This window comes from Alosa sapidissima, chromosome 13 (assembly GCF_018492685.1).
Source record: "Alosa sapidissima isolate fAloSap1 chromosome 13, fAloSap1.pri, whole genome shotgun sequence".
Lineage (NCBI taxonomy): Eukaryota > Metazoa > Chordata > Actinopteri > Clupeiformes > Clupeidae > Alosa > Alosa sapidissima.
Genome location: NC_055969.1, coordinates 18,228,438 through 18,256,082, shown reverse-complemented (window position 1 = coordinate 18,256,082; position 27,645 = coordinate 18,228,438). Strand labels below are relative to the sequence as shown.

At 40.5% G+C, this 27,645-nt stretch overlaps 1 protein-coding gene and 1 long non-coding RNA gene across 3 annotated transcripts in view; one reads left to right on the top strand and one right to left on the bottom strand.

The window, feature by feature from the left end:
• The window catches only part of LOC121680859 (myosin heavy chain, fast skeletal muscle-like), a 34,043-nt gene extending 10,356 nt beyond the window's left edge, over positions 1–23,687 (top strand). The window contains exons 3-40 of one of the 2 annotated variants that reach the window (XM_042060407.1): positions 11,261–11,476; positions 11,584–11,727; positions 11,836–11,992; positions 14,147–14,174; positions 14,305–14,419; positions 14,506–14,598; positions 14,688–14,751; positions 14,839–14,937; positions 15,030–15,133; positions 15,215–15,353; positions 15,535–15,653; positions 15,793–15,942; positions 16,154–16,324; positions 16,417–16,717; positions 16,827–16,894; positions 16,980–17,067; positions 17,141–17,258; positions 17,343–17,466; positions 17,565–17,701; positions 17,790–18,045; positions 18,151–18,393; positions 18,925–19,101; positions 19,184–19,329; positions 19,439–19,529; positions 19,613–20,002; positions 20,101–20,346; positions 20,446–20,642; positions 20,761–20,944; positions 21,023–21,188; positions 21,460–21,584; positions 21,671–21,979; positions 22,143–22,346; positions 22,433–22,558; positions 22,663–22,833; positions 22,925–23,029; positions 23,112–23,207; positions 23,315–23,446; positions 23,578–23,687. In XM_042060407.1, coding sequence (XP_041916341.1) covers positions 11,273–11,476; positions 11,584–11,727; positions 11,836–11,992; positions 14,147–14,174; positions 14,305–14,419; positions 14,506–14,598; positions 14,688–14,751; positions 14,839–14,937; positions 15,030–15,133; positions 15,215–15,353; positions 15,535–15,653; positions 15,793–15,942; positions 16,154–16,324; positions 16,417–16,717; positions 16,827–16,894; positions 16,980–17,067; positions 17,141–17,258; positions 17,343–17,466; positions 17,565–17,701; positions 17,790–18,045; positions 18,151–18,393; positions 18,925–19,101; positions 19,184–19,329; positions 19,439–19,529; positions 19,613–20,002; positions 20,101–20,346; positions 20,446–20,642; positions 20,761–20,944; positions 21,023–21,188; positions 21,460–21,584; positions 21,671–21,979; positions 22,143–22,346; positions 22,433–22,558; positions 22,663–22,833; positions 22,925–23,029; positions 23,112–23,207; positions 23,315–23,446; positions 23,578–23,598 — 5,808 coding nt within the window. In that variant the 5' untranslated portion in view covers positions 11,261–11,272 and the 3' untranslated portion in view covers positions 23,599–23,687. Of the gene's footprint in view, positions 1–84; positions 212–286; positions 406–485; positions 683–756; positions 941–1,027; positions 1,194–1,296; positions 1,422–1,502; positions 1,812–1,925; positions 2,130–2,215; positions 2,342–2,416; positions 2,588–2,679; positions 2,785–2,869; positions 2,966–3,082; positions 3,215–3,304; positions 3,419–11,260; positions 11,477–11,583; positions 11,728–11,835; positions 11,993–14,146; positions 14,175–14,304; positions 14,420–14,505; positions 14,599–14,687; positions 14,752–14,838; positions 14,938–15,029; positions 15,134–15,214; positions 15,354–15,534; positions 15,654–15,792; positions 15,943–16,153; positions 16,325–16,416; positions 16,718–16,826; positions 16,895–16,979; positions 17,068–17,140; positions 17,259–17,342; positions 17,467–17,564; positions 17,702–17,789; positions 18,046–18,150; positions 18,394–18,924; positions 19,102–19,183; positions 19,330–19,438; positions 19,530–19,612; positions 20,003–20,100; positions 20,347–20,445; positions 20,643–20,760; positions 20,945–21,022; positions 21,189–21,459; positions 21,585–21,670; positions 21,980–22,142; positions 22,347–22,432; positions 22,559–22,662; positions 22,834–22,924; positions 23,030–23,111; positions 23,208–23,314; positions 23,447–23,577 lie in introns of those variants that run through there. The other variant, XM_042060408.1, reaches the window with a different exon arrangement.
• A 1,724-nt stretch (positions 23,688–25,411) lies between these two features.
• LOC121680951 lies at positions 25,412–26,876 on the bottom strand. The gene is made up of 3 exons (XR_006021882.1): positions 26,843–26,876; positions 26,797–26,801; positions 25,412–25,509 (listed from the first exon to the last, which is right to left on the bottom strand). It is a non-coding gene; the product is annotated as an uncharacterized LOC121680951 (long non-coding RNA).
• Positions 26,877–27,645: the final 769 nt, after the last annotated feature.

Here is a 27,645-nt window from a genome sequence, read left to right as displayed (position 1 = left end):
AACTTGTTAACTTGTCACTGAGGTGCTATTTCATATAACTCTATTGTTGTCCTGCACTCCTGTGGGTCACATACATATAAACAGGCAAATCTGGAGAAGATGTGCCGCACCCTTGAGGACCAACTTAGTGAAATCAAGGCCAAGAGTGATGAGGCTGCTCGTCAGGTCAACGACATCAGTGCTCAGAGAGCAAGACTTCAGACTGAAAATGGTAAGATTTATAATATGGACAGCTGTTATTTATCTACAAAATCTGAGCTTTAAAAAAAACACAATTGTCAACCAGGTGAGCTTGGACGTCAGGTGGAGGAGAAAGATGCCCTGGTTTCTCAGCTGACCAGAAGCAAACAAGCATACACTCAGCAAATAGAGGAACTGAAGAGGCTGAATGAAGAGGAGGTCAAGGTAAAGAATCTTAATTGACAAACAACTGTTTAATAACATATTATGCAACTACTTAAGGCATTATTCTTTTTTACCACCAGGCCAAGAATGCCCTGGCCCATGCTGTTCAGTCTGCACGCCATGACTGTGACCTCCTGAGGGAGCAGTTTGAGGAAGAGCAGGAGGCTAAAGCTGAACTGCAGCGTGGCATGTCCAAGGCCAACAGCGAGGTTGCTCAGTGGAGGTCTAAATATGAAACTGATGCCATCCAGCGCACTGAAGAGCTTGAGGAGTCCAAGTATGTAAAACCGAAATACACAAAATAATTTCCCATTTAAAACTCTTGTCTAACAAATACTATCATGTAATCAGGAAAAAGCTTGCCCAGCGTCTGCAGGAAGCTGAGGAGCAAATTGAGGCTGTCAACTCCAAGTGTGCCTCTCTGGACAAGACCAAACAGAGACTTCAGGGGGAGGTTGAGGATCTTATGATTGATGTAGAGAGAGCCAATGCTCTGGCTGCTAACCTTGACAAGAAGCAGAGGAACTTTGACAAGGTAACACCTCCAAAATACCACTAAAATGTGGAATGTTGGTAAAATCTGAATGAGTATCTGCCTAATAGCAAAAATGGTTTCTACAAGGTCCTGGCAGAGTGGAAGCAGAAGTATGAGGAGGGTCAGGCAGAGTTGGAAGGAGCCCTGAAAGAGGCTCGTTCTCTCAGCACTGAGCTATTCAAGATGAAGAACTCCTATGAGGAGTCTCTTGACCACCTTGAGACCCTGAAGAGAGAAAACAAAAATCTCCAACGTGAGTTAAGAAAACCTGATGCATATCCCACCCGCTTACAAAAATGTTGCAGAAAACATCCAGAAAATATGTTTAATGTAATATCATCAATGCACATTTGCAGAGGAGATCTCAGACCTGACAGAGCAGCTTGGTGAGACTGGAAAGAGCATCCATGAGCTAGAGAAGGCCAAGAAGACTGTAGAGACTGAAAAGTCTGAGATCCAGACTGCCCTGGAGGAGGCTGAGGTAGACATTCAGATACAAACGTGACTACAGAACTCTAAAGAAAGTAATATCATTTTTTTAATTAATAATGTTCTTCTATAGGGAACTCTTGAGCATGAGGAGTCCAAGATTCTTCGTGTCCAGCTTGAGCTCAACCAGATCAAGGGTGAGGTTGACAGGAAGATTGCAGAAAAGGATGAAGAGATGGAGCAGATCAAGAGGAACAGCCAGAGGGTGATTGACTCCATGCAGAGCACTCTGGACTCTGAGGTCAGGAGCAGGAATGATGCCCTGAGAATCAAGAAGAAGATGGAGGGAGACCTCAATGAGATGGAGATTCAGTTGAGCCATGCTAACCGACAGGCTTCTGAGTCTCAGAAACAACTGAGAAATGTGCAGGGTCAACTCAAGGTTAGTCATGTCAATGTGCAGTCTAATGCAATATTATCTAAAAGTAGTAAAACAAATCTTAGCAGGACATAGTAGTAGCATGATATCTTTTGTCATTGCATATTTTTCGGTTAGGATGCCCAACTGCACCTTGACGATGCTGTAAGAGGACAAGAGGACATGAAGGAGCAGGTTGCCATGGTGGAGCGCAGGAACACCCTGATGGTGGCTGAGATTGAGGAACTCAGAGTTGCTCTGGAGCAGACAGAGAGAGGCCGCAAAGTGGCTGAGCAAGAGTTGGTTGATGCCAGTGAGCGTGTTGGCCTCCTGCACTCTCAGGTATAGAGAAGAGTGTTAAAAACAGGTAGATCAATTCAACAAGTACACCTTTCAGTTTATAATTGACATGGTGTGTTTAATTTTAGAACACAAGTCTTATTAATACCAAGAAGAAGCTTGAGGCTGACTTGGTTCAGGTCCAAGGTGAGGTTGATGACATTGTCCAAGAGGCTAGAAATGCTGAGGACAAAGCCAAGAAAGCCATCACTGATGTAAGAAGTGTTTCTTTTGAAATTAGACACATGCAAAGGCGAATATGTAGTTTATATGATTGTCCTGTTATTTAGGCTGCTATGATGGCAGAGGAACTGAAGAAAGAGCAGGACACCAGCTCTCATCTTGAGAGGATGAAGAAGAACCTGGAGATCACTGTGAAAGATCTGCAGCACCGCCTGGATGAGGCTGAGAACCTGGCCATGAAGGGTGGCAAGAAACAACTCCAGAAACTGGAGTCTAGGGTAGGCAGCAAAATATGCATGTGAAGAAATGTGCCAGAAATCTCACATTAGTAGAAAATAGTGTTTAACATGCAAATATTTTCCGCATTAAGGTTCGTGAGCTGGAAAATGAGATTGAAGCTGAACAGAGACGTGGTGGTGATGCCATTAAGGGAGTCCGCAAATACGAGAGGAGGGTTAAAGAGCTCACCTACCAGGTACAGACATTTCTTTTAACTCCGTATCATAGTGTTACGCTTAAGAGAAGAAGATACGACTTGATACACTTCATCTACTCTTTAGACTGAAGAGGACAAGAAGAATGTTGCCAGACTTCAGGATCTGGTTGACAAGCTGCAGCTGAAGGTCAAGGCCTACAAGAGGCAGGCTGAGGAAGCCGTGAGTAGTATTTATTATCCAAACCTCATCTCTATTGCAAATATTCACTTGGCCTTTTTATTACATAATTAACATGATTGGTTTGAAACTGAATGGATCCACAATTATTTCACACAGGAGGAGCAGGCCAACTCCCACCTGTCCAAGTTCAGAAAGGTGCAGCATGAGTTGGAGGAGGCTGAGGAGCGCGCAGACATTGCTGAGTCTCAGGTCAACAAGCTGAGGGCCAAGAGCCGTGATTCTGGAAAGGTAAGATTTTTTGTGGAGTAATGTCGATTTCTTGGCTTGACTACATGTAACGTAATCAAATTCATGTAATGTCTTTGTTCTCTCCCAAAGGGCAAAGAGGCGGCAGAGTAAACCCTCTGAACTCCAGTCACTTTTACCTGGATTCTGATGCTGTGACCATTCTGTAGCTAAGTTCACTACCTACAATAAATTATTGGAATCTGAGCATTCATTTTCGTTCTTTCTCTAAAGGCAGATTTGCAAGGCAGAATCAGGGTTTGACCACATGGTCAGTTTGTCTTTACTAAAAACCTCAAAATAAAGAATCCATTTATCTAGGATCAGCTAACTTAAAAATAGCCTTCTTACAGCAAATCGATGATTGCAAGCATAAAACCCAAGTCTACATAAACTATGATCTATGAAATATGATTTGAATGAAATAGCTAAGATAGATGAGGTTACCATTCTTTTATGCAGTATAGCAGTGCTTAAGATAACATCAGGGATATTTACATCTAATTTCAAAGATAGATTTCTTTCATATATATATATATATATATATTAATCACAAGCTACCCCACCTTTTTCTAAGTAGCTCTCCAAAAGGTTTGAGGACGATGTTTATAAATCTGATAACCCAACCACTTGGGAAACATTTCTATGACATCAAATTCACAGTCTACAAAGAGAGAAGGTAAATGAGTTGAAAGGAATCTTTAAAAAGCATACAAATCTTATTCAGCAGTTTTGGGTGTAGAGCAGCTATGTGAATACATGGCATGCTACTATAATATAAAAGCTCTCAGCCATATCCATTTCCTCAAAGTAGCTCTCGGAGGAAAAAAGGTTCTCGGCCATGTCCATTTTGTCAAAGTAGCTCTCGGAGGAAAAAAGGTTCTCGGCCATGTCCATTTTGTCAAAGTAACTCTCGGAGGAAAAAAGGTTCTCGGCCATGTCCATTTTGTCAAAGTAACTCTCGGAGGAAAAAAGGTTGGAGACCCCTGAATAAAGGGGCAATTAGGTTACTCATTATTGACTTTTGATTCACTGAAATGTGCCATATTCACAAACTGATTGCTACATATGACAGGTCATCGTGGTTTAGCTGGAAAAGGTCACAAATATATACATTTATTACACGGCTCCCTCCATTGCCTTGAATGGGATTTCCCAACGTTCTACAGTCAAATATACACCATGTAATGATCGCTGGAACATATAATGACCGCTGTCAATGGCTGTCAAAATAAGCCCCTTCAGGGCGAAGCAAAACACTCCGCTGATGCGCCGGGTCCTTGCCCTGTCAGGACTTATTTTCCCGATAATGACCAGCGTTCTTTACATTATCCCTTACATAAATAGTGTCACAAAGCTTGGAAATATTCTGAAGAAAACATTGCTTCTGTTTCATTAAGCTTACTTAGGACTTCTTTATCTTTGTCTAGGGACGTAACTCGAACGTCATCGATTTGACTTGAGACTTACTTTTAGCCTACTTGCCAGTCAGTGACTTGATCTCCCAAACAAACAATGACACACAAGCACAAATACATACAAAAATAGGTTTAAACTGTTAACGTTGAGTAATTTGTATGTGTATAAGATAATCAATAAATTTATTTACAAATGTATGCATTACATGTTCTTTAATAAAATAAATAAATAAACATACACCATGGAGTTTTCCATCTTTTCTGGTTACAAATATAGCTACTACTAATATTTTAAACACGTTTTAAGATGTCAATGTTAGTTCAAGATCAAGCATCAACATTGATCAAGCATAATTACATCAATCAAACAACCCAAACAATGCAGTAAACCATCCATATTGATGTGTGGGACAACAAGGTTGCGTTGCGATGATGTTTAAATATCAAACCATATCTATCAAACAACTTACCTCATTAGAGTAATGCTAAGTGTGCAGAAGATCAGGCCAATTTAAGGACCTGCAGGGAACTGGGAGGACGGCAAGAGGCTGGGGGGTTCCAATGCACAGTAAGTTATCACCTGCATCAGTTGCCAGAGAGAGGGTATCAAGCAGGAGTAGTTATGTCAAATAGCTGAAGGATGACAGTTGGATTTCAATGAGAAAGTCTTTCAGTTTTACTACTGATTGACATAAACAGATTTATCCTTAGCTTATACCCACCCTCTCTAACAACCACTCTCACCCCTACCCTCCCAAAACAAGTCTTACAGTACACGCGTGCAAAGACAATTAGTGATGGGGACGAGACCGCCTATGCCGAGTCCGAGTCAAGACCGAGTCTTTGAAGGGTCGAGACCGAGTCGAGACCGAGTCTGTTGGTTTTCAAATACAGTCGAGTCCGAGTCAAGACCGAGTCTTTGAGGAAGCAAGTCCGAGTCGAGACCGAGTCCTTTAGGAGTCGAGACCAAGACCATAAAAAAATTTTAGTTTTAATATTCATAATTTAATATCACCCCAGTTAATAATCAACAGTTAGGCCTACAGACTAAGCTAGATTGGGAATTGTTTAGAGGAGCAGTCTTAACGTCTTAATATGGACTATGCTGACCTACAGACACTCACCGGCAGCAGAGCCATAGAAATAAACGGCTCTGACGGCAGTATCTTTGCATTGCACCATGGGATGTCATTTTTAAATAATGCATTTTATTATTATTGTTGTTATGTGTTGTCTGTTTTTTTATATGAACATAAAAAATGCGTTGGTCTCGAGGACTCGGTCTGAAATTACGAGTCCTTCTCCTCCCACTGTGGTCCGAGACCGAGTCAAGACCGAGTCTTTGAAGGAACGAGTCCGAAACGAGACCGAGAAAGCAGAAATTGGTCTCGAGACCGGACTCGAGTACTACATCACTAAAGACAATTAGTCAAAATAACCAGGACCAGAAAATAATTAAGACATAGCCAGACACAATAAAGACACAATGACAGTTTGTCTTGTGTGTTGAGATATGAGTCAATGGGCCCTATCATGACATTCTAAAGTGCATCGTCACTCGTCAAAAGTCTATTCAAATTTAGTAGGATGTCCAGTTCACATTGGGAGGGGTTTCGCTATCAAAAGTGGAGCGCATGGCGTAACAAGGTGTTCCTAGGTCTTTTAATCAGTCATATGGGTGTGTTTGGGGCGTAACATCATTTTAAACCAATGAGAATGACATCTGTCATTCCCTTTAACGGCGCAACGCGCGATATGTCAAATAAATGCATCGGTATTTTGGCATTCAACGGCGCATTTGAAGGAGGCTGCTTGCGAGACCGTATGGAATAGTCATTCTTAAACCATGACTTACTAAAACCTAGCATAGCCTTCACGCATTTGCACTCGTCTATTATTTGAACTCATTGGCAAAGTGAAACTAACTTCACCAAGGAATAAGTCAACGACAAGACAGTTATATGCAGTTACTTTCACTATTGACTGACAATGGGTTACCACCGAAAACATAGGCTGGAAAAAGCAACACTTACCCTAATATTGCTCAAATGACTGAATGAAACAACATTTATCCTGCAGAGGAGTTGCTTATATCTCGTGACAGTGCGTCTTCAGCTGTGCTCCATACGTGTCTCTCGCCTCTCCCCTAATCACTTTTAACCGTCATTACCAATTTGCAAATGATGGTGAATAACTACTCATTATGAGATGTACAGTATTTCGTAATATCTTTGTTCTAATTATGTTTCCCATTGTAATCGTGCAATTTGTAATGCTTTGCATGGACGTGCGCTGGTGTGCGTTCATGAATGATAGGAGGATGGTGCGTGCACCTGCCAATATGACTGGTGACATGCGCTCTTAAAATAGCATATGAACAACTCGCCATTGACTTCTGACCAGGTTTAGGTGGTGTATGATAGCGATTTTTAGACAACGCGCTAGGCCCCTCCCTAGGTTGTTAATTGCCACACCCCTGGGCGCAATGCTTAAAAAATACGTGCAAAATACCGAATTCAACTTCGCGCGGGTGAAAAACGAACTTTACGCCATGCGCTGGTGACCCAAAATACAGCCCAATGTGTGGTTGAAAGAAATATGCCTAGTTCCAGACTCCATGGCATTAACATTTAACACTTTGAGGTGTAAATTATAGTAAATGAAAGCATCAAAGGGGATAACATTGTTTAGCTAGATAGTATTAGAAAGCATAAAATAGTTTAAAAATAAAGTAGATTAAATGTAATAATTAAAAGACAAGACAAAACAATGAGGGCATCTATGCTTTAAAGGGGTGGTTCAGGATTTTGGACATAGGACCTCATTTCCAAGTTAGCAAGTATATAAGTATAAATACTCTTTTTTTCCCGTGAGGGAAATTTGGTCTCTGCATTTATCCCAATCCGTGAATTAGTGAAACACACTCAGCACACAGTGAGGTGAAGCACACACTAATCCCGCCGCAGTGAGCTGCCTGTTACAACAGCGGCGCTCGGGGAGCAGTGAGGGGTTCGGTGCCTTGCTCAAGGACACTTCAGCCGTGCCTACTGGTCGGGGTTCAAACCAGCAACCCTCCGGTTACAAGTCCGAAGCACTAACCAGTAGGCCACGGCTGCCCCACAATAACATGTAAATAGGAAAATACTGTTGAAAATGTTGAGTTCTTTTGTCACTTTTGCTTGTTTCTTATGGTACTGACTGTGTATGTATCTCTCTCTCTCTCTCTCTCTCTGTGTGTTTGTGTATGTATTAGTATATGTGATTTGTCTGTTTACTGTTATCTGTCTGGTCACTTGTTGAATGTTGTCTGGTGTCGGTCTGGTCTACTGGCTGTTTAATTGTGCACTGCCAGTTGTCTGCAGATGTAAATTAGCGGCTAACCGGTACAATGCACAAAATGGCAATATTTATGCTTGACATTGTACATGGTCCCTCACAAATAACATAAATGAATACATAAAGAAAAATACTCCTCATCAGTTTTATTACTATGGTGTTTTATGGAATGGCAAATTATCATATGCAATCCAGCAGTAGGATCTTAAAACTGAGTGGAACATAATACACTCTAATAAATATATGACTGATGATTCTCTTATGTTTCAACTATGGAGCTGGAAAGCTATCAAAATAACACCGCAACAGGTCATCATGTTTACTGTGGAGAAGGTCACAAGTATTAAAAATATAAATAGCGCCACAAGTCTAAGGAAGAGAGAAGATAGAGAGAACATTTTATTGAAAAAAATCTTATGCCTTTTCTCTGTCTCCCTTTTTGATGTATGCATGATATAGAATGTTCTGAGTGTACTTGGTTAAAGAGAAAAATACTTGTCACAGTACACCAGTCATTAAACTGGAAAGGTCTCTTAACCTTAACATAAACCAGTTCTACCGCTTCCAAAAAAGGCCTAAACCATGCTACATGTGTGTGGGGCATAAATAGATGTCAGCATATTAATGTTTGATAGGGATATTGATTTCATGAATTTATTTCAAGGTCTACAGGCATGGCCTATAAATCACAAAGAAGCCATATACTTCAATCCACTGAAATGTACTGAGAACTCCACTTGTACTCATATATTCACACACACAAACATCAATATACATATCCATTGAGCAATTTGGTTCCAAAACGCTATATATCAATTTAAAAAACAATAAGTAATTTTATTTAATCTCAGGTAATAGCAATAATATGTGCAGTTGTGTTGTTTTGATTGAGTAAAGATCAAATAACAATAACCCAATTACAGTTCCACCTCTTAATTCATGAAAATGGAAGATATAGCGTTTGGAACCAAACTCTTCATTTATCAATATATCATCACCATCATCTTCATACATATCAAAATGCCTCATGTAATACGTTATCATGTCTATCTTTTCTGGTTACATGCAGAAGCTACTATATATACATACTTATATTTATTATATATATATTAGTGTATTAAGATGCCAAATGATGCTTCAAGGAGAAATTTGCCATAATATGACCAGTTTAGGAGTAGTTAAATGTATCTGACAAATTGACTACAATTGACTGGAATAATATTATAGTAACTACTGATATGTAGTAAACCATCAATTTAATTAGCGTGTTGGACAGCAAGGTTGAGGTAATGTTTAAATATATCAAACCATGTCTATCAAACACATCTTACCTTATTAGGGGGCTGCTTAGTTTGCAGAAGATGGCAAATATAAGCACCTGCAGGGAGCAGGGAGAACAGCAAGAGGGTGGGGGTTCCTGTGCACAGTAAGTAAGTCTTCCCTGCAGGCATTGCAGACACTGACAGGGAGAAGGCTGCTGGAGTTGTTACATGGCAAACACTGTGGTGGTGAAGGATGAGAGTTGGATTTTAATGAAAAAGTCCTTCACCTTTACTTTTGCTTACATTTACATATGCGTTTTGTCATCTAACTTTGTAACTGACTTTGTTTTTCAGCGGTTTTAACAACTTTGACATTTCATTTTGATTTTGGAAAGAAAAGGTAAGACTTTATTTGAATTTACTAGTTTAGCAAAAAAACTATTACTCCATTTAAGTTTTAAGTTACAAATATAACAATAAAAATATCAGATAATTATTTTTTAGAGACCACTTTCCATAGCCTGTCATTTAATAGAATTGGACAGGTGATCTTGTAAAATTGAATACGCTACAATCACTAGGGGGTTAGAATTTGGAGGGTTAACTTCAGCTACCCAGCTGGCCGGCTCCATTTTTAAAAATGATATCTAACATATGCTAACTTCCAATTATATTTTCACACAAATGTGGATTGGCTTTAGCCTGGGTTTTCCTATGCTGCCTTACGCGCGCAATTTTATTCACGCTGCTAGGCAGCCTGGATTCTATGGACTTCGTTTTCACCTCAACGAAGAAACCAATCACAGAACGGAGGGGGGACAGCAAGACGATGACGACACACCGAAGCGGTTTTGAGCTACGTACAGACGTTTTTGATAGACATTCGTAGCACCCAATAAACGGCTCTGGGCATTCGTAAACCACGTTTCAAATATGAGAAAATGTACATGTAGTTCCCAGACCCCATCTCAATGAGATGATGTTTGGCATTAGCCAGGCTAGATTGGCTAATCCTCCCAGCAGGAAATTACCAGCGAAACCACCAATCCACATGGACAACACAATTTGTGGCCATCAGTAATGAGGCACCTAACTGGTGGAAGTGAGCACGTGTTGGGTGCCATTTTTAATGATGGTGGCAGCCTAATGAGTATTTTTGGCTGAATTAGCTAGTGTAGTATCAGCCAATGAAATTAATGGGGGCGCTTCTTCCTCACTCTCTCCAGTTCTATATAGTATGGCTCTAATTATATGGCTACAACACACAACAAGGTGGCTGCTTTGCAGGGCTAATCCAAACATTTTCCTTTATAAATGTGATTATTATTGTGTTTACAGCATATCATTGAGTTGAAAAGTTTTGTTCTCAAAATTGATCTTTGATAGGTAAAGACAGTCATTAGGAGAAAAAGGGATTTATTGTCAAATCTACCATAAATGACACAGAAATATTTGCTATCTCTTTCCACAATATAATTGCACACTGTTCTTAGTCCTTCCAAGGATATTGAATGCCGGTCAAACAGAATTCAGAGAGAGCAGTCCTAAATCTCCCCATATGCAGCATCATCTGTTCTGTAATTGTTGGGCAAAATAGAGAAAAAAAATCAGAGGTTGCCATTTCTTTGGTCATGGATTTAATGCTGAATGTTTTCAATGAATAATATTAAAGGGAATAGTTTATAAGATGTTTATAAGAAGAAAGGGGAGCAGAAATTGTTAATGCCAATAGACATATGTACAGTATGTATGTACTGTGTAGACTGGTAAACCATTATGAATTTGAGTACTGATGTAATTGTAACAATACCAATACCATATTGTATATGTACAATTATAACAATACCATATTGTATATGTACAATTATAACAATACCAATTATTGTATATGTACAATTTTCTGCATTGTTTCCAGATTCTATTTATTTTGTTATGGCATCTGCACCATTAGTAATATTGACTTAAAAATATTAGATTAAACTTATTTAATTGATTAAATTCAGTAATTTTATAAATTCTTCTGATCTATGTAGTAACCAGCAACCATGGGGGACGGTGAAATGGCGCAATATGGCAAGGCTGCCATCTACCTTCGTAAGCCTGAGAAGGAGAGACTTGAAGCCCAAAGCAAGCCCTTTGATGCAAAGAGTGCTTGCTATGTGGTTGACAAAGAGGACTTGTATGTCAAGGGTACAATTAAGAAGAAAGAGGGTGGCAAAGCCACTGTTGAAGTGCTTGAAACCAAGGAGGTACTTTAGCAAGGCTGTAAAAATTGTTCTAATAATAAAATGTAATTTTAACAGAAAGTTTGTTGAATGCATCTCTTTGTTAAAGCTGTTTTCTACATTGGCTTTAGGAAAGGACAGTGAAGGAAGATGAAGTCTTCCCCATGAATCCTCCCAAGTTTGACAAAATTGAGGACATGGCCATGATGACCCACCTCAATGAAGCTTCTGTCCTGTATAACCTCAAAGAGCGTTATGCAGCATGGATGATCTACGTAAGCATTATAGTTAAATACAAAAACAAAAGCATTACAGTTAAATACAAATTAAATAAATACAAATAAAAATGCTAGAAAACCAATCTTCCTATTTCCTTATTCTAGACCTACTCTGGACTTTTCTGTGTCACTGTGAACCCCTACAAGTGGCTCCCAGTGTACGATGCAGAGGTGGTGACTGCCTATAGAGGCAAGAAGCGCATGGAGGCCCCACCCCACATCTTCTCTGTCTCTGACAACGCCTATCAGTTCATGCTTCAAGGTATGCTTACAGTTTAAGAGCCACTGAATTAAAGGTGCCATGTGTAAGAATTGAGGTAAAAATATCCAAAAAATGAGCTACACGCATCAAAAGAATGACAAGAAATAAGGGTGATGATGTCATTAAAAAAATGACAAAGTATAGTGCTGCAGAGATATCAACCTGAATTAGCCTGCTAAATTACTAGCCACAGCCCAACAGGTGTCATAATACCAGTTTCGGCCATGAGAGGCAACATAACCGCCAGCCAAACTGCAATACACATGTCTCGGTTGTTACTCTAGGGTAGACCAACTCACTTTCTGGAGGTATACTGCCCCCATCTTTTATGGAATGTGGAGTATGAATTGATTTTTTGGCGGACATTACACATGACACCTTTAAAGAAGCCCTATGCAGGTCTGGTTATTCCTTCGCTGTTTCTGGGTTTTCACCTGCAGCTTCGGTAGCAAGTGACTGCTACGCTAAAGCCCCACTAGCTAGCGAGCTAGCCATCAAGAAACCAAGCTAAACACATACAGGGCTCACAATAAAACGGTCGAGCAAACACATTGTTCAAACCACATTACAAAAACGAAGTTCACCCAAGGGTAGGCTACTTAAAATTTCAACAGCAACAAAGCCAAGTCGGAGTCCGTTTTGCAGTCTTCTTAGAAACTACAATCTGACTACATTTTCGAGGCGTGATTGGAGACTTCCGCTGAGTCAAATCCGGATGTGTTCGGACCGCGACCAGAAAGTTGCATATTCGTTTTTTCCGCGGAGAAGCTCTAGGGGGAGACGAAGCACCCACCAGACAACCGAAATTCGCATTGGCCAATTTTCCGTCAAGGATTCCCGTGACACTGAAAGACCGGGGTACACGAAACTTGGTGGGTATGTAGCCCCACATGGATAGCATGGAACCATCGTTTTTCGTTTTGATCTGTAGCCCCCCCACTGGACTGGACCCCCGAAAGGAGGGTAGGGCAGACACAGTTTTCTGTGAATATCTCGAGAACCGTAGGGTTTAGGAGGACCACCTTTTTTTGTATGTTGATCTTAAGGGGCCATGTCAGCCCATTCCATAACCACTCATTTCATGTATAGCACCACCTAGTTAAAAACTAAAAAGTAAAAATGAGGTGTTGTAATCGCAGGTATCTGTGACCTAACATGGTCATGTACATGGTCGAGTACACAGCTTCATTACTTGAGTAAAAGTACAGATACCCTTTACTAAATTTTACTCAAGTACAAGTAAAAGTACAACAGTCAGATGTCTACTTAAGTAAAAGTACTGAAGTACTTGTTTTTAAAAGTACTTGAATATCAAGAGTACAAGAGTAGCCTACATTTTCTAAATATTGCAATACTACTGCCACAGTGCTTACATTTATGTACAGAATGGTCCTACATGAAGTTAAGAAAAATGTTAATGTTAATACCTTGGAGAATGCAAAAATTGACAGTAAAATCAAATCATTTTCATCTTTTTACCATGTTGCCAGGGATGGGCAGTATTTCTAATACATGTATTTAAAATACATATTTCAAATATAAAATACTATTTTGTAATTGAAACACTTGAAGCGAAAAACGATCATTAACTTGTTCAGAAAATTGAAATAGTCTGGGTGGGGCCACAGGTTGGCACATTCCCGGGATGGACCTGCTGCGTCTTCATCCATTGTTTCGTCCATGGTTTCGTCTCTTATCTAAATCTGACCATGGAGTTCACTTTGGCAGAAAGCTGAAGGTGATTGCTGATAGGCTGTCCCAATCAGTGGCGCCTGCACAATCCAATCACGTTTGAGAGGGAAACAGCAAATTGAGGGTTTCCGAGATTTCTCTTTTTTCCTTTTTTTAGAAGAAGTAACGGGTCCTCACGGCTATGGATAGAAATGTAGTGGAGTAAAGAGTACAATATTTGCCTCTCAAATGTACTTGAGTAAAGTCATGAGTACTGCCCAAAAATGATACTCGAGTAAAGTACAGATCCCTCAAAATTGTACTCAAGTAAATGTACTCCGTTACTGTCCGGCTCTGCTAATTGCACCAGGGTACGAATACACTGCTAATTGTACCAGGGGTGCAAATAGCCTTACCCATAAATGATACATTTGATTCATATATTCAAAATGATTCACTCATGTCAACTATTTTGCCCCACAGACAGGGAAAACCAGTCTATCCTGATTACGTAAGTGTCAAAGCATGTTTTAAAACTTTTCACAGCTTTAAGGACAAAGCCTTTGCATTATCTTTTGTGTAATAGTATAGCACTCTTTTAATCATGATCTAAAAATTGCAAAATCTTTTGTGTACTCCAGTGGAGAATCTGGTGCTGGCAAGACTGTAAACACCAAGCGTGTCATCCAGTACTTTGCAACAATTGCAGTGTCTGGTGAAAAGAAGAAAGACTCGGAAGCAAAAAGCAAAATGAAGGTTAGGACCCCATGCATGTGTATAGGCTAATTATCACACAGCAACACAGGCATGCACTTTATAACAATTTATACATTGACTTGCAGGGCTCTCTTGAAGACCAGATTATTGCTGCCAATCCACTGTTGGAGGCTTATGGTAATGCCAAGACTGTGAGGAATGACAACTCTTCACGTTTTGTAAGTTAATTTCTCATCTGAACTCTTGCCTCACTTTTGTAGTTATGGATGAAGATCAATTTCTTAAGATAATGTTGTATCTCAAACAGGGTAAATTCATCAGAATTCACTTTGGCACATCTGGAAAACTGGCTAGTGCTGATATTGAAACTTGTAAGTATAATTATGTTGTGTTTATAAAAATGTTTCATGATTTCTGTCTTTTTTCAACTTAAAATACATACTTCCCTATGCAAATAGACCTGCTGGAGAAGTCTAGAGTGACATTCCAGCTTCCTGATGAGAGAGGCTACCACATCTTCTACCAGATGATGACCAACCACAAGCCTGAAATTATAGGTAAGGTTAATATTTTCAACCAACATTCAAATATCAATGTATCAATGTATATGTAATTCTGAATTTGTAAAATTATGTTTTAACCTCTATAGAAATGTCCCTCATCACAACCAATCCCTATGACTTCCCAATGTGCAGTCAGGGTCAGATCACTGTGGCTAGCATCGATGACAAAGAGGAGTTGGATGCCACAGATGTAAGTCTTCCAAGAATTTTTCCCCCATTCAATTTTTTGAAAATAAATAAATAATAATAATCATATCATTTATTATTCCAGGATGCAATTGACATCCTGGGTTTCAGTAATGAGGAGAAAGTCACCATTTACAAGCTGACTGGTGCTGTGCTCCATCATGGCAACATGAAGTTCAAGCAGAAGCAGCGTGAGGAGCAGGCTGAGCCTGATGGCACTGAGGGTAGGTTACAACACTATACTGAATCAGTCAGTTCTAGGATCAATGTTAAAGTAGTCTTCTTTATTGTAGTATTTTTACAATGTTTTACTTATATATATATACATTTATTCAAATTTTACTCTTATTAAAGTTATTAATTTATTATATTTATTACCCACAACAAAAACCTCACTGTTCTCAGATGCTGACAAAGTCGCTTACCTCCTGGGCCTGAACTCTGCTGATATGCTAAAAGCTTTGTGCTACCCAAGAGTGAAAGTCGGAAATGAGTTTGTCACCAAGGGTCAGACCGTGCCACAGGTATTATTTCACCCATGACAAGGTTGACTAAATAGCAGTTTTTGAGAATGTATAGAAGGAATTGGTATTGACCTTTAATCATAAATGTTCAAAACCACTCTAATTGTAAGGTTTGGTCTGTGCCTAAAACCTTTTTCAGGTCAATAACTCAGTTGCGGCCTTGTCCAAGTCTATCTATGAGAGGATGTTCTTGTGGATGGTCATCCGTATCAACCAGATGTTGGACACAAAGCAGCCAAGACAGTTCTTCATTGGTGTGCTGGATATTGCTGGCTTTGAGATTTTCGATGTAAGGATTACATTATACCACAGTTAAATACATGTAAACATGTAAATATGAGGAGAAAAATGTCATTCAATTTCATTCAATTCATGTACATGTGTCACTCACAAAAGATATCTCATTACTATATCAGGACAAAATTAAGACTGTTCACCATCACGTTTCCATGATTCAAGTGAGCCACTGTCAAATAATGATTCATATGTTTCCACCACAGTTTAATAGCATGGAACAGCTGTGCATCAACTTCACCAATGAGAAACTGCAACAGTTCTTCAACCATCACATGTTTGTCCTGGAGCAAGAGGAGTACAAGAAAGAAGGCATTGAATGGGAGTTCATTGACTTCGGCATGGACTTAGCCGCTTGCATTGAGCTCATTGAGAAGGTCAGGTTTAATCAATCAAACTAGTCAAGTGCTAAGTTTGTAGTGTTTCATGATGTCAACCATATCAACTAATCTAATCTTTTGTAAAACAGCCCATGGGTATCTTTGCAATCCTTGAAGAGGAGTGCATGTTCCCCAAGGCCTCTGATACAACTTTCAAGAACAAGCTGTACGACCAGCATCTTGGTAAAACTAAGGCCTTCGAGAAGCCTAAGCCCAAAAAGGGCAAGGCTGAGGCCCACTTCTCCTTGGTGCACTATGCTGGCACTGTGGACTACAATGTTGGTGGGTGGCTGGACAAGAACAAGGATCCACTGAATGATTCTGTTGTGCAGCTGTACCAGAAATCGGGAGTAAAACTCCTGCCTACCTTGTACCCACCTGTTGTTGAGGGTAACAACAAAACACTATACAAGTCTACGAGCGATACAAAAATATCCAATGTATGAATTTCTATGCATATGTAACTCAATTATTGACTCTATCATGTGTATGTCAACAGAGGCTGGTGGTGGTGGTAAGAAGAAGAAGAAGGGTGGCTCCATGCAGACTGTGTCATCACAGTTCAGGGTGTGTATATTAAACCAATAACAAACAAACCATTTATGTTAAAGAGCAGTGACGGGATATTTTGACTCCATTTTTACCTCAACAGGAGAACTTGGGCAAATTGATGACCAACTTGAGGAGCACCCATCCTCACTTTGTGCGTTGTCTGATTCCAAATGAAATTAAGAAACCAGGTAAAGTGCGTTCGGTGGTGAATAAAGATGCATTACATTGAGAATATGAGATCTCATGACCTGTATTTGACAGGTTATATGCAGAACTTCCTGGTCATCCACCAGCTCAGGTGCAATGGTGTACTTGAGGGTATCAGAATCTGCAGAAAGGGTTTCCCAAGCAGAATCCTCTACGGTGACTTCAAGCAGAGGTGAAATAGGACAGCAACTAAATTATTAATCATGTTGTATACCAGATTTAAACAGGTAAAAATATATGTATTTATTATGTCCAGATACAAAGTGTTGAATGCCAGTGTTATCCCTGATGGTCAATTCATTGATAACAAGAAGGCTGCTGAGAAGCTCTTGGGATCCATTGATGTTGATCACACCCAGTACAAGTTTGGTCACACTAAGGTAGAGAGGTTTCAATCTAAATCTGCTTGTCGAACAATTAGGATCACAACTTTTTTTACTGTGTCCAATTTATACATATAATATCCCACCTCTCTCAGGTGTTCTTCAAAGCTGGTCTGTTGGGTACCCTTGAGGAGATGAGAGACGAAAAACTTGCTACCTTGGTCACAATGACTCAAGCTCTCTGTCGTGCATACCTGATGAGGAGGGAGTTTGTGAAGATGATGGAGAGGAGGTCATTGTTTTCATTTTTTATAAGCATTCAATTGTATCAGTATTTCTTTTCAAGGACAATTATCTCACAAACAAGTGTTCTTGTTTAGAGAGGCTATCTACACCATCCAGTACAATATCCGCTCATTCATGAATGTCAAGACTTGGCCATGGATGAAGGTTTACTACAAGATCAAGCCTCTGCTGAAGAGTGCTGAAACTGAGAAGGAGCTGGCCAATCTGAAGGAGAACTACGAGAAACTCAAAGTGGACCATGCAAAGACAGAGGCCAGGAAGAAGGAGCTGGAGGAGAAGATGGTGGCTCTGGTGCAAGAGAGGAATGACCTGGCGCTGCAAGTGGCATCGGTAAGTGTATAGTATACAATTCCAATATTCATACCACTACCCAGTCTCAACTTTGTGTATTCAATACAAACCAGATGTCATGCTTCCATTTTATATTTACAATAGGGATCTGAGGGTCTCAATGATGCAGAGGAAAGGTGTGAGGGTCTTATCAAAAGTAAGATCCAGCTTGAGGCCAAGCTCAAAGAGACAACCGAGAGACTGGAGGATGAAGAGGAAATCAATGCTGAGCTGACTGCCAAGAAGAGGAAACTGGAGGATGAGTGCTCTGAGCTCAAGAAGGACATTGATGATCTGGAGCTGACCTTAGCCAAAGTAGAGAAGGAGAAACATGCCACTGAGAACAAGGTATGCATTTCTGAAGGCATACTTGTGGTATTTGGTAGGGTTGGAAAACGGCAACACTGGACAAAATAAGCAGCATAGAGCAGAAACTTGATGAATGAGGAATAATACAGATCACTAGCAGGAAAATGAATTGGAATCTATAAGTGGGAATCCGTAACACCAAACATGGTGTATTTGTTAACTGGAAGTCCTGCATTGCAATATAATCACATTATTTTAAAATGTTGGGCATGACTGACGTTTCACCCACTGTTTATTTCTGTCACCATAACATAACAATAGATTTTGGACAATATTTATGAATATTATGATTGTTTATGTCAGATGTGAATATGTATTCACATGATGTACTTTTAATGTCTGTATGATCTTCTTATGAGGAATTACATATCTCTCCTCAATCATTTAGATAGGAACCTGAAGTTGTTAGCCTGAAATTGCCAAGATGGATGACCAGTATATGGACTTTGCATATAGTCAGTAATTCTTTGGAATTTCACTGGACACTAATATGAAACCTTGTATGCTCAGGTTAAAAACCTGACTGAAGAGATGGCTTCTCAAGATGAATCAATTGCTAAGTTGACAAAGGAGAAGAAAGCCCTCCAAGAGGCCCACCAGCAGACTCTTGATGATCTTCAGGCAGAGGAAGACAAAGTCAACACTCTGACCAAGTCCAAGACTAAGCTTGAACAGCAAGTGGATGATGTAAGTTCTGAATATATTGTGTATGAATAAACAAATTATGCAATTGAGACTATTTCCCACTTACACACCTCACATTTTGAAGCTTGAGGGTTCCCTGGAGCAAGAAAAGAAGCTCCGTATGGACCTTGAGAGAGCCAAGAGAAAGCTTGAGGGTGACTTGAAGCTGGCCCAGGAGAGCATCATGGATCTGGAGAATGACAAGCAGCAATCTGAGGAGAAGATAAAGAAGTAAGGCCAATATCTAATATCTGTTACAAAACATTGCTTTAATATTAAAATTAATATCCATGCATGCAGGCAATTTGAGGGTTAACTTGTTCTTCCACTTGTTTATCAGGAAGGACTTTGAAATAAGCCAACTTCTTAGTAAGATTGAAGATGAACAATCGCTGGGTGCTCAGCTTCAGAAGAAGATCAAGGAGCTTCAGGTTTTTTTTTGTGGCCATTTTTAAAAAACTGTTTTGATTTTCTTTAAGTTAAGTGTTGATACATGTTTTCTCACAATCAATAGGCTCGCATTGAGGAACTGGAGGAAGAGATTGAGGCTGAGCGTGCAGCTCGTGCCAAGGTTGAGAAGCAGAGAGCTGATCTCTCCAGGGAACTTGAGGAGATCAGTGAAAGGCTTGAGGAGGCTGGTGGTGCCACTGCTGCTCAAATTGAGATGAACAAGAAGCGTGAGGCTGAGTTCCAGAAGCTGCGTCGTGACCTTGAGGAGTCCACCCTGCAGCATGAAGCTACTGCTGCAGCTCTCCGCAAGAAGCAGGCAGACAGTGTGGCTGAGCTGGGAGAGCAGATTGACAACCTCCAACGTGTCAAGCAGAAGCTTGAGAAAGAGAAGAGTGAATACAAGATGGAGATTGATGATCTCTCCAGCAATATGGAGGTTGTTGCTAAATCTAAGGTTGGTGAAATGTTTACCGTCATGCTATCTTGTCAACAAAAATCAACTTACAATAATTTCATTAACTTTTTGCTACTAACGGACATTATCATGAACAGACAAATCTGGAGAAGATGTGCCGCACCCTTGAGGACCAACTCAGTGAAACCAAGGCCAAGAGTGATGAGGCTGCCCGACAGGTCAATGACCTCAGTGCTCAGAGAGCAAGACTTCAGACTGAAAATGGTGAGCTTGGCCGCCAGGTTGAGGAGAAAGATGCTCTTGTGTCTCAACTGACCAGAAGTAAGCAGGCCTTCACTCAGCAAGTTGAGGAGCTGAAGAGACTGAATGAAGAGGAAGTCAAGGTACCGATACCTACAGTATGCATGAAATGGAAAAAATGGATTACAGAAATCACATTTTGGTAAATGCTTTCATAAACACCCTTACTTGTTAACAAACAGGCCAAGAATGCCCTAGCTCATGCTGTTCAGTCTGCTCGCCACGACTGCGACCTTCTAAGGGAGCAGTTTGAGGAGGAGCAGGAAGCAAAGGCTGAGCTTCAACGTGGCATGTCCAAGGCCAACAGCGAGGTTGCTCAGTGGAGGACCAAGTACGAAACTGATGCCATTCAGCGCACTGAGGAGCTTGAAGAGTCCAAGTATGTGCTAAAGATGCAAAAACATGATTTTGGATACGGATTTTGTCCACTAAAACCTATTTTCTTGGTGTAAAAATCATCATGTTTTCTGACTTAAATATGGTGCTTTTTTCTTCAGAAAAAAGCTTGCCCAGCGTCTCCAGGAGGCTGAGGAGCAAATCGAGGCTGTCAACTCAAAATGTGCCTCTTTAGATAAAACCAAGCAGAGACTCCAGGGTGAGGTTGAGGACCTCATGATTGATGTGGAGAGAGCCAATGCTCTAGCTGCCAACCTTGACAAGAAGCAAAGAAACTTTGACAAGGTAACCTCCAAAACATCATTCAGATGTGGAGTGTAGGTGAATAAGTATAAGCCTCACAACAAAAACTGTTTCTAAAAGGTCCTGGCAGAATGGAAGCAGAAATACGAGGAAGGTCAGGCAGAGTTGGAAGGTGCCCAGAAAGAGGCTCGTTCTCTCAGCACTGAGCTGTTCAAGATGAAGAACTCCTATGAGGAGTCTCTTGACCACCTGGAGACCCTGAAGAGGGAGAACAAGAACTTGCAGCGTGAGTCAAAATAACCCAATACATATCCCACTGAAAAAATATTTTTTAAACAGATTTCCTTGTTTGACATGGCAAAAATATTACAAAATATATTACAAAAAAGTAGTGTACTGTGTGTACAGTCCTGAATTTAGTCAAACAACAAAAATAAAACTCATAATCAAAGGCATATATAAAACAAGCTTAAATTATCTAAAGGACAAGTGCAGTAAATAGATTGCAGTAAACTTCTAGATAATATGTTTACTGTGATATAACTGCATATTTGCAGAGGAGATTTCTGACCTGACTGAGCAGCTTGGTGAGACTGGAAAGAGCATCCATGAGCTGGAGAAGGCCAAGAAGACTGTAGAAACTGAGAAGTCTGAGATCCAAACAGCCCTGGAAGAGGCTGAGGTAGAAATTCAGACAGGCTTTCCTACGCAGTGAGAAATGGAAATTATGCTGTTTATATATTTTAAAATTCGTAATTTGTTGTTTAGGGAACTCTTGAGCATGAGGAGTCCAAGATTCTTCGTGTCCAGCTTGAGCTCAACCAGATCAAGGGTGAGGTTGATAGGAAGCTTGCAGAAAAGGATGAAGAGATGGAGCAGATCAAGAGGAACAGCCAGAGGGTGATTGACTCCATGCAGAGCACTCTGGACTCTGAGGTCAGGAGCAGGAATGATGCCCTGAGAATCAAGAAGAAGATGGAGGGAGACCTCAATGAGATGGAGGTTCAGCTGAGCCATGCGAACCGCCAGGCTGCTGAGTCTCAGAAACAACTGAGAAATGTGCAGGGTCAACTCAAGGTTAGTCATGTCGATTTTACTATGCATCTAATGATTTGTTTGATCATGTCAATAAAACAACACTTTGGTGTAGTCTAGTGTAATATTATCTAAAAGTAGTAAAACAAATCTTAGCAGTAAATAGTAGCACTATATATTTTGTCATTTCACATTTTTCGGACAGGATGCCCAACTGCACCTTGATGACGCTGTAAGAGGACAAGACGACATGAAAGAGCAGGTTGCCATGGTGGAGCGCAGGAACACCCTGATGGTGGCTGAGATTGAGGAGCTGAGAGCCGCTCTGGAGCAGACAGAGAGAGGTCGCAAAGTGGCTGAGCAAGAGCTGGTTGATGCCAGTGAGCGTGTTGGCCTCCTGCACTCTCAGGTATAGAGAAGAGTGTTGAAAACAGGTAGATCAATTCAACATGTACACCTTTCAGTTTATAATTGACAGGGTCTGTTTAATTTTAGAACACAAGTCTGATTAATACCAAGAAGAAGCTCGAGGCTGACTTGGTTCAGGTCCAAGGTGAAGTTGACGACATTGTCCAAGAGGCTAAAAATGCTGAAGATAAGGCCAAGAAAGCCATCACTGATGTAAAATTGAGTTTTCCAATGTTAATCTAAATTATATATTAAAATACATATTAAAGGTTTATTTTATTTGATGATGATTGATGAAACACCATGTCATAATCTAGGCTGCCATGATGGCAGAGGAGCTGAAGAAAGAGCAGGACACCAGTTCTCATCTGGAGAGGATGAAGAAGAACCTGGAGGTCACTGTGAAGGATCTGCAGCACCGCCTGGATGAGGCTGAGAATCTGGCCATGAAGGGTGGCAAGAAACAACTCCAGAAACTGGAGTCCAGGGTAAGCAGCAAAATATGGAGGTTAAAACATGTGCCAAAAACATACAGCAACAGAGAATAATGTCATACATGTACTTATTCTCAATATTAAGGTTCGTGAGCTGGAAGCCGAAGTGGAGGCTGAACAGAGACGTGGTGTTGATGCCGTCAAGGGAGTCCGCAAATACGAGAGGCGGGTGAAGGAGCTCACCTATCAGGTACCTGATCCTCTCTCTTCACTTTGTTAATCAATATCAAACTCAAACAAAGCAACAAGGCTTAATACACGTTTCACTCTAGACTGAAGAGGACAAGAAGAATGTTACCAGACTTCAGGATCTGGTTGACAAGCTGCAGCTGAAGGTCAAGGCCTACAAAAGGCAGGCTGAGGAAGCTGTGAGTAGTATTTTTTTTTAGTTGTTTAAATCTCTTTGATAATCTCACTTGGGCTTTTTATTGCATGATGAATTATTTAATTTAATGAACACATTTACTAAATACAGGAGGAACAAGCCAACGGCTACCTGTCCAAGTTCAGGAAGGTGCAGCATGAGCTTGAGGAGGCTGAGGAGCGTGCTGACATTGCTGAGTCCCAGGTGAACAAGCTGAGGGCCAAGAGCCGCGACTCTGGAAAGGTAAAAGATTTCCTGTTATATATTTTTTTTATGTCCTGTTATGTTTTTATTATTATTATTTGGGAAGCTTTGGGTTATTTCCTGTCTTTGTATGTAATGAAATTCATGTTATGTCTGTTTTTTTCCCTTAGGGCAAAGAGGCTGCAGAATAAACCAACTCACTTTCATCTAGATTAATATCCTAATTACTGTGATCATTCTGTAGCTATGTACACTGTCTAATAAATATTGAAAATCTGAATATTCTTATTTATTGTTTATATATATATATATATATATATATATATATATATATATATATATATATATATAGGGGATAAGGGATGGGCAACTTTGAAGAACATTTTCTTGTTGCTGTCAGAGGGCCAGATGTGATCAGCGCGTCCACCAGTGATATCAGGAATCAGGAGTATTAAATACAGTAGCCTATGTCTGCACAGTTTGCCAACATGCATTGATTTAATATTTTCTATACTCAAATGCATTTTTAATATTGCTTTTATTCACCAATGAACTTGAAATAAACGCAAGTAGTAATGGGAAAAAGCTAAAGATGACTAAAAACCGGTATAAAAAATAATGTTGATTATTGTAATCTCACAATGAAAAAAAATAAGAAAAATCCAACCTTGAAGGGAAGCAAATTTATTTTGAGAAAAAGGAAAATCTCATAAAGAAATAAATATTTTAAACAAAAACACGTCGCTCACAATTATTGTGCTACAGTACATGTAGCCTCTAGCTAACCGGCTGGAAAACAAATTGTTTCATTGTATTGCACGCACAGCAAGACCGTGCAATGCATGAATTGGTGACCGGATTGAAGCAGCAATGTAATCTAGTGTGTAAGAGCATTTCATCGACATTAAAATGACCAACACGGTACAAATGCAAAGAAAATGTCATCTCATCTCAACTATGGGCGCAGCCATGTTTGTCGTAAGGTTGTACGGCCACCTCGGGGTACCCTCAAGGTAAAGGGGGCATGCCTGCGTGAAATGCAGCAAGAAACTGTGTAATTTACACTTTCCAACTCGGGCGGGGGATTTACAAGACAAATAAAGGGCCAAATGTTTCCCAGATAATTATGAGTGTCTTAACTTAGCCAATAGTTACAGCCTGTTCACCGACAACACCTGCTCAGAACAGTATAGGCCTAGTCATATTTTCGTTATCTGATCTTATTTCGTTATCCCTTTCGTAAACCTAACAGATGTGTCAGTCAGGGCCGTAGCAAGCGTGGGGGATGTGGGTATTATAACGTACACACTTTTGCTGGAACAAGATTGTCAGATTAAAGCTGCAGTTGGCAAGATTTTTTTGATCATATTCACTGAAACCGACACTATGCTCCGACAGAACAACATAAATCAGCCAGTTTAAAAAAAAAAACACACTTCTACCTCCACCTAGAGTCTATTATTTGTTTTGCAAAAATCTACAGCTCCCGGTTCTTCTGGTCCAATCAGAGCAGGGCTGTGTGAGATCTGACTGTCAATCACAGTCTGGTGCGCACTGACGAGCACAAACTCGATGAGAGGGTGCTTGTGGTAGTGGGGGAGGGGCATGAGTGTTGTAAACATTCAAAATTTTGGCTAAGTCCCCTCAATCTGTCAGACTTGCCTACTGCAGCTTTAAAACGAAAATAAAATATGGAAATAAATGCTTCCGTAAAGAGTTGGAACCATATCTACCATAACGCACACACAAAGAGACACAAATAGCTCTGTTGATTTGATTGAACAGTCATCCAGCCAATCACATCAAGTTATCATCAGTGAAGAACCAGAGCCGCTCTGATCAAATTCAAAGTGTGCGTCTTTCAAGGCTGTGCTGCTGCTTGGGTCTGTATTATAATGTCTGCAGTGAGCAGATTTGAGGTAGAATTGAAATGATAATTGTTACCGCATTATGCTAATTTAGTAAACCAATATTCCCTGTCTGAGTTTTTGTCACAATGTAGAAATGCAGGGAGTCAAAGTGAAAGCGGGGGTGCGCGCATCAAGGCACTTGTTGTTTCTGCAGAAAGGCCCTTGGCTACTGTTCTCAGAGCATTATGCTTTCTGCGAACTGCGATGTTCCAAACAGAGTGACAGCTAGGATGCAATGCCTAATAATCTCACTGCCTTCGGCATAACTGCTAACAGTGCACCTAGGCCTACTGTTAAACACCTGAAAAATATTAAGCTGCTGTTTTCTTTTCATGACGAGCACTCGGCCTACGCTTGAATGATTTATGACTGAATGGAACGTTGCGTTTTTAAGCGCCAGAACTGCTTATCACGTCGTGTGACAAAGTTTACACCAATCATCATCTTCTAATGTATCCTTATATTGAGATGTCCATTCTCTTTGCCCTAGGCTATCATTTGTGCGCGAAGCATGCTTCAATTAAGACAGTATACAAGCTATTTTTATTGTTGTAATATTGAATGATTTCATGAATAAATTGTACGCACAGTGCGTACAGGATTGCGGCTGGCGGCGTCACTGACCAAGGCCACAGTAGCCTGTGAACCTCTGATTTTCAAAGGGGAATCATGGCCAACGCAGGGGGCAACTCTTCTCTTCAATTTCCCTCCCAAATTACTTTTTATTGTCTGAAGTCATCTATCGCAATAATCTAACATTCTAAGCAACAGCAAAGCAAAATGCAAGCTAACCAAAGTGCAGTCGGTTCTCCCGCCATGGTTTTGGAAATCACACACCTGCTGCATTTGAAGGCCCACACATAATAATGGTGCATTCAGGGCACTTCGGACCGTCCCCGTGGCTACTTTGATTTTCCCACAGCAAGTGTTCATGTGCTTTGCCGTCGGAATGTTTGACAAACACGGATGCCACAACAAAGGTTAAAACATACACTCACTAATCCTAAACAAACAACTCTATTTGCTTAAAATGTAGCGTAAGACGGTTGTGAAAGAAAGATATGCAGCTTTCAAGTGACAAAAACGGCAAATTCCCAAGTTCACATTAAAACTGTTGGACATGAAAGGCCACATGGACTACAAACGAACTACAACGTGACGACAAAAGTGATGACGAGCCCCTAACTGGGCAACTCTGTTAGCAAAATCTAGCCCCAGTTTCCGACCTCTGACTCACACATTACGTGACGTGAATGACGCGGAATGATGATGTTTTCACTGGGAAAAAGGTTTTTCCGAAGCCCATGAACGTTAGGTAAGGCCGACGACTATAACTCTACACGCCCCCTGTTGCACGTCACATTTTAATTTGCTAGCTGATCCTGCCTCCTGGCTCCCCAAAATGCTGCATCATGTGAGCAGATCAGCAGGCCGGCAAATTTTCACCTCGTTTTCAGACATACGTTGCGGCAAAAAGACGTCTCCTCTTCCCGCAAATTTAGCGTGATCGCTGTGTGAAAAGGACTGTCTATGATCTGCAGCTTTTCTCAAACTATGGGCCTCCTCAACAATTAGCCTAGTGGTCCACATAGCCGCGGAATTAAGTTATGCCCAGTGCTTCACACCAGGGGCATCACTAGAGCAAAAGGTCCGGGGTTTTGGCCCAGCAATTTCCTTTTTTTTTTTTTTGCGGGGGTCCGGGGATTTCTCCCCCGGGAAATTTTGTAAATTGGGCTGTTAAAGATATAGTAGGATATATATATCCGCCCGGTGCGGATACAGGGGCATCACTAGGAGTGCAAAAGATCCAATTTTTTCACTAGGAGTGCAAAGATGCTTTTTTCCCAATTGTTGGGGTCCTCATTATCATATTTGAATAACAAATAAAGCTAATTTTCCCTCACCTACAGTAGGCCTACTGAGCATATGGTATTTATGGGGCATTAAGAGAAAAAAAGCATCATTTAACAGAGACCTCACAAAGGCTAAGAACAGTATCGGCAATTTAATTTTTTTTTTTTTTTTTTTGCACAAATAGGGAGTACATGATCTGCTCTTCAATCTGTTAAAATTTCATATGGCTACCTAATAAATTTCTTAGCTAAATTTACATTTTACATTTACACACCCAAACAATTTTTTATACCCGTGACGTGATGAATGAATGTATCATTTTCAGGTGCCACTCTAATCACAAACTGGGGCAGCCGTGGCCTACAGGTTAGCGCTTCAGACTTGTAACCGGAGGGTTGCCGGTTCGAACCCCGACCAGTAGCCACGGCTGAAGTGCCCTCGAGCAAGGCACCTAACCCCTCACTGCTCCCCTCA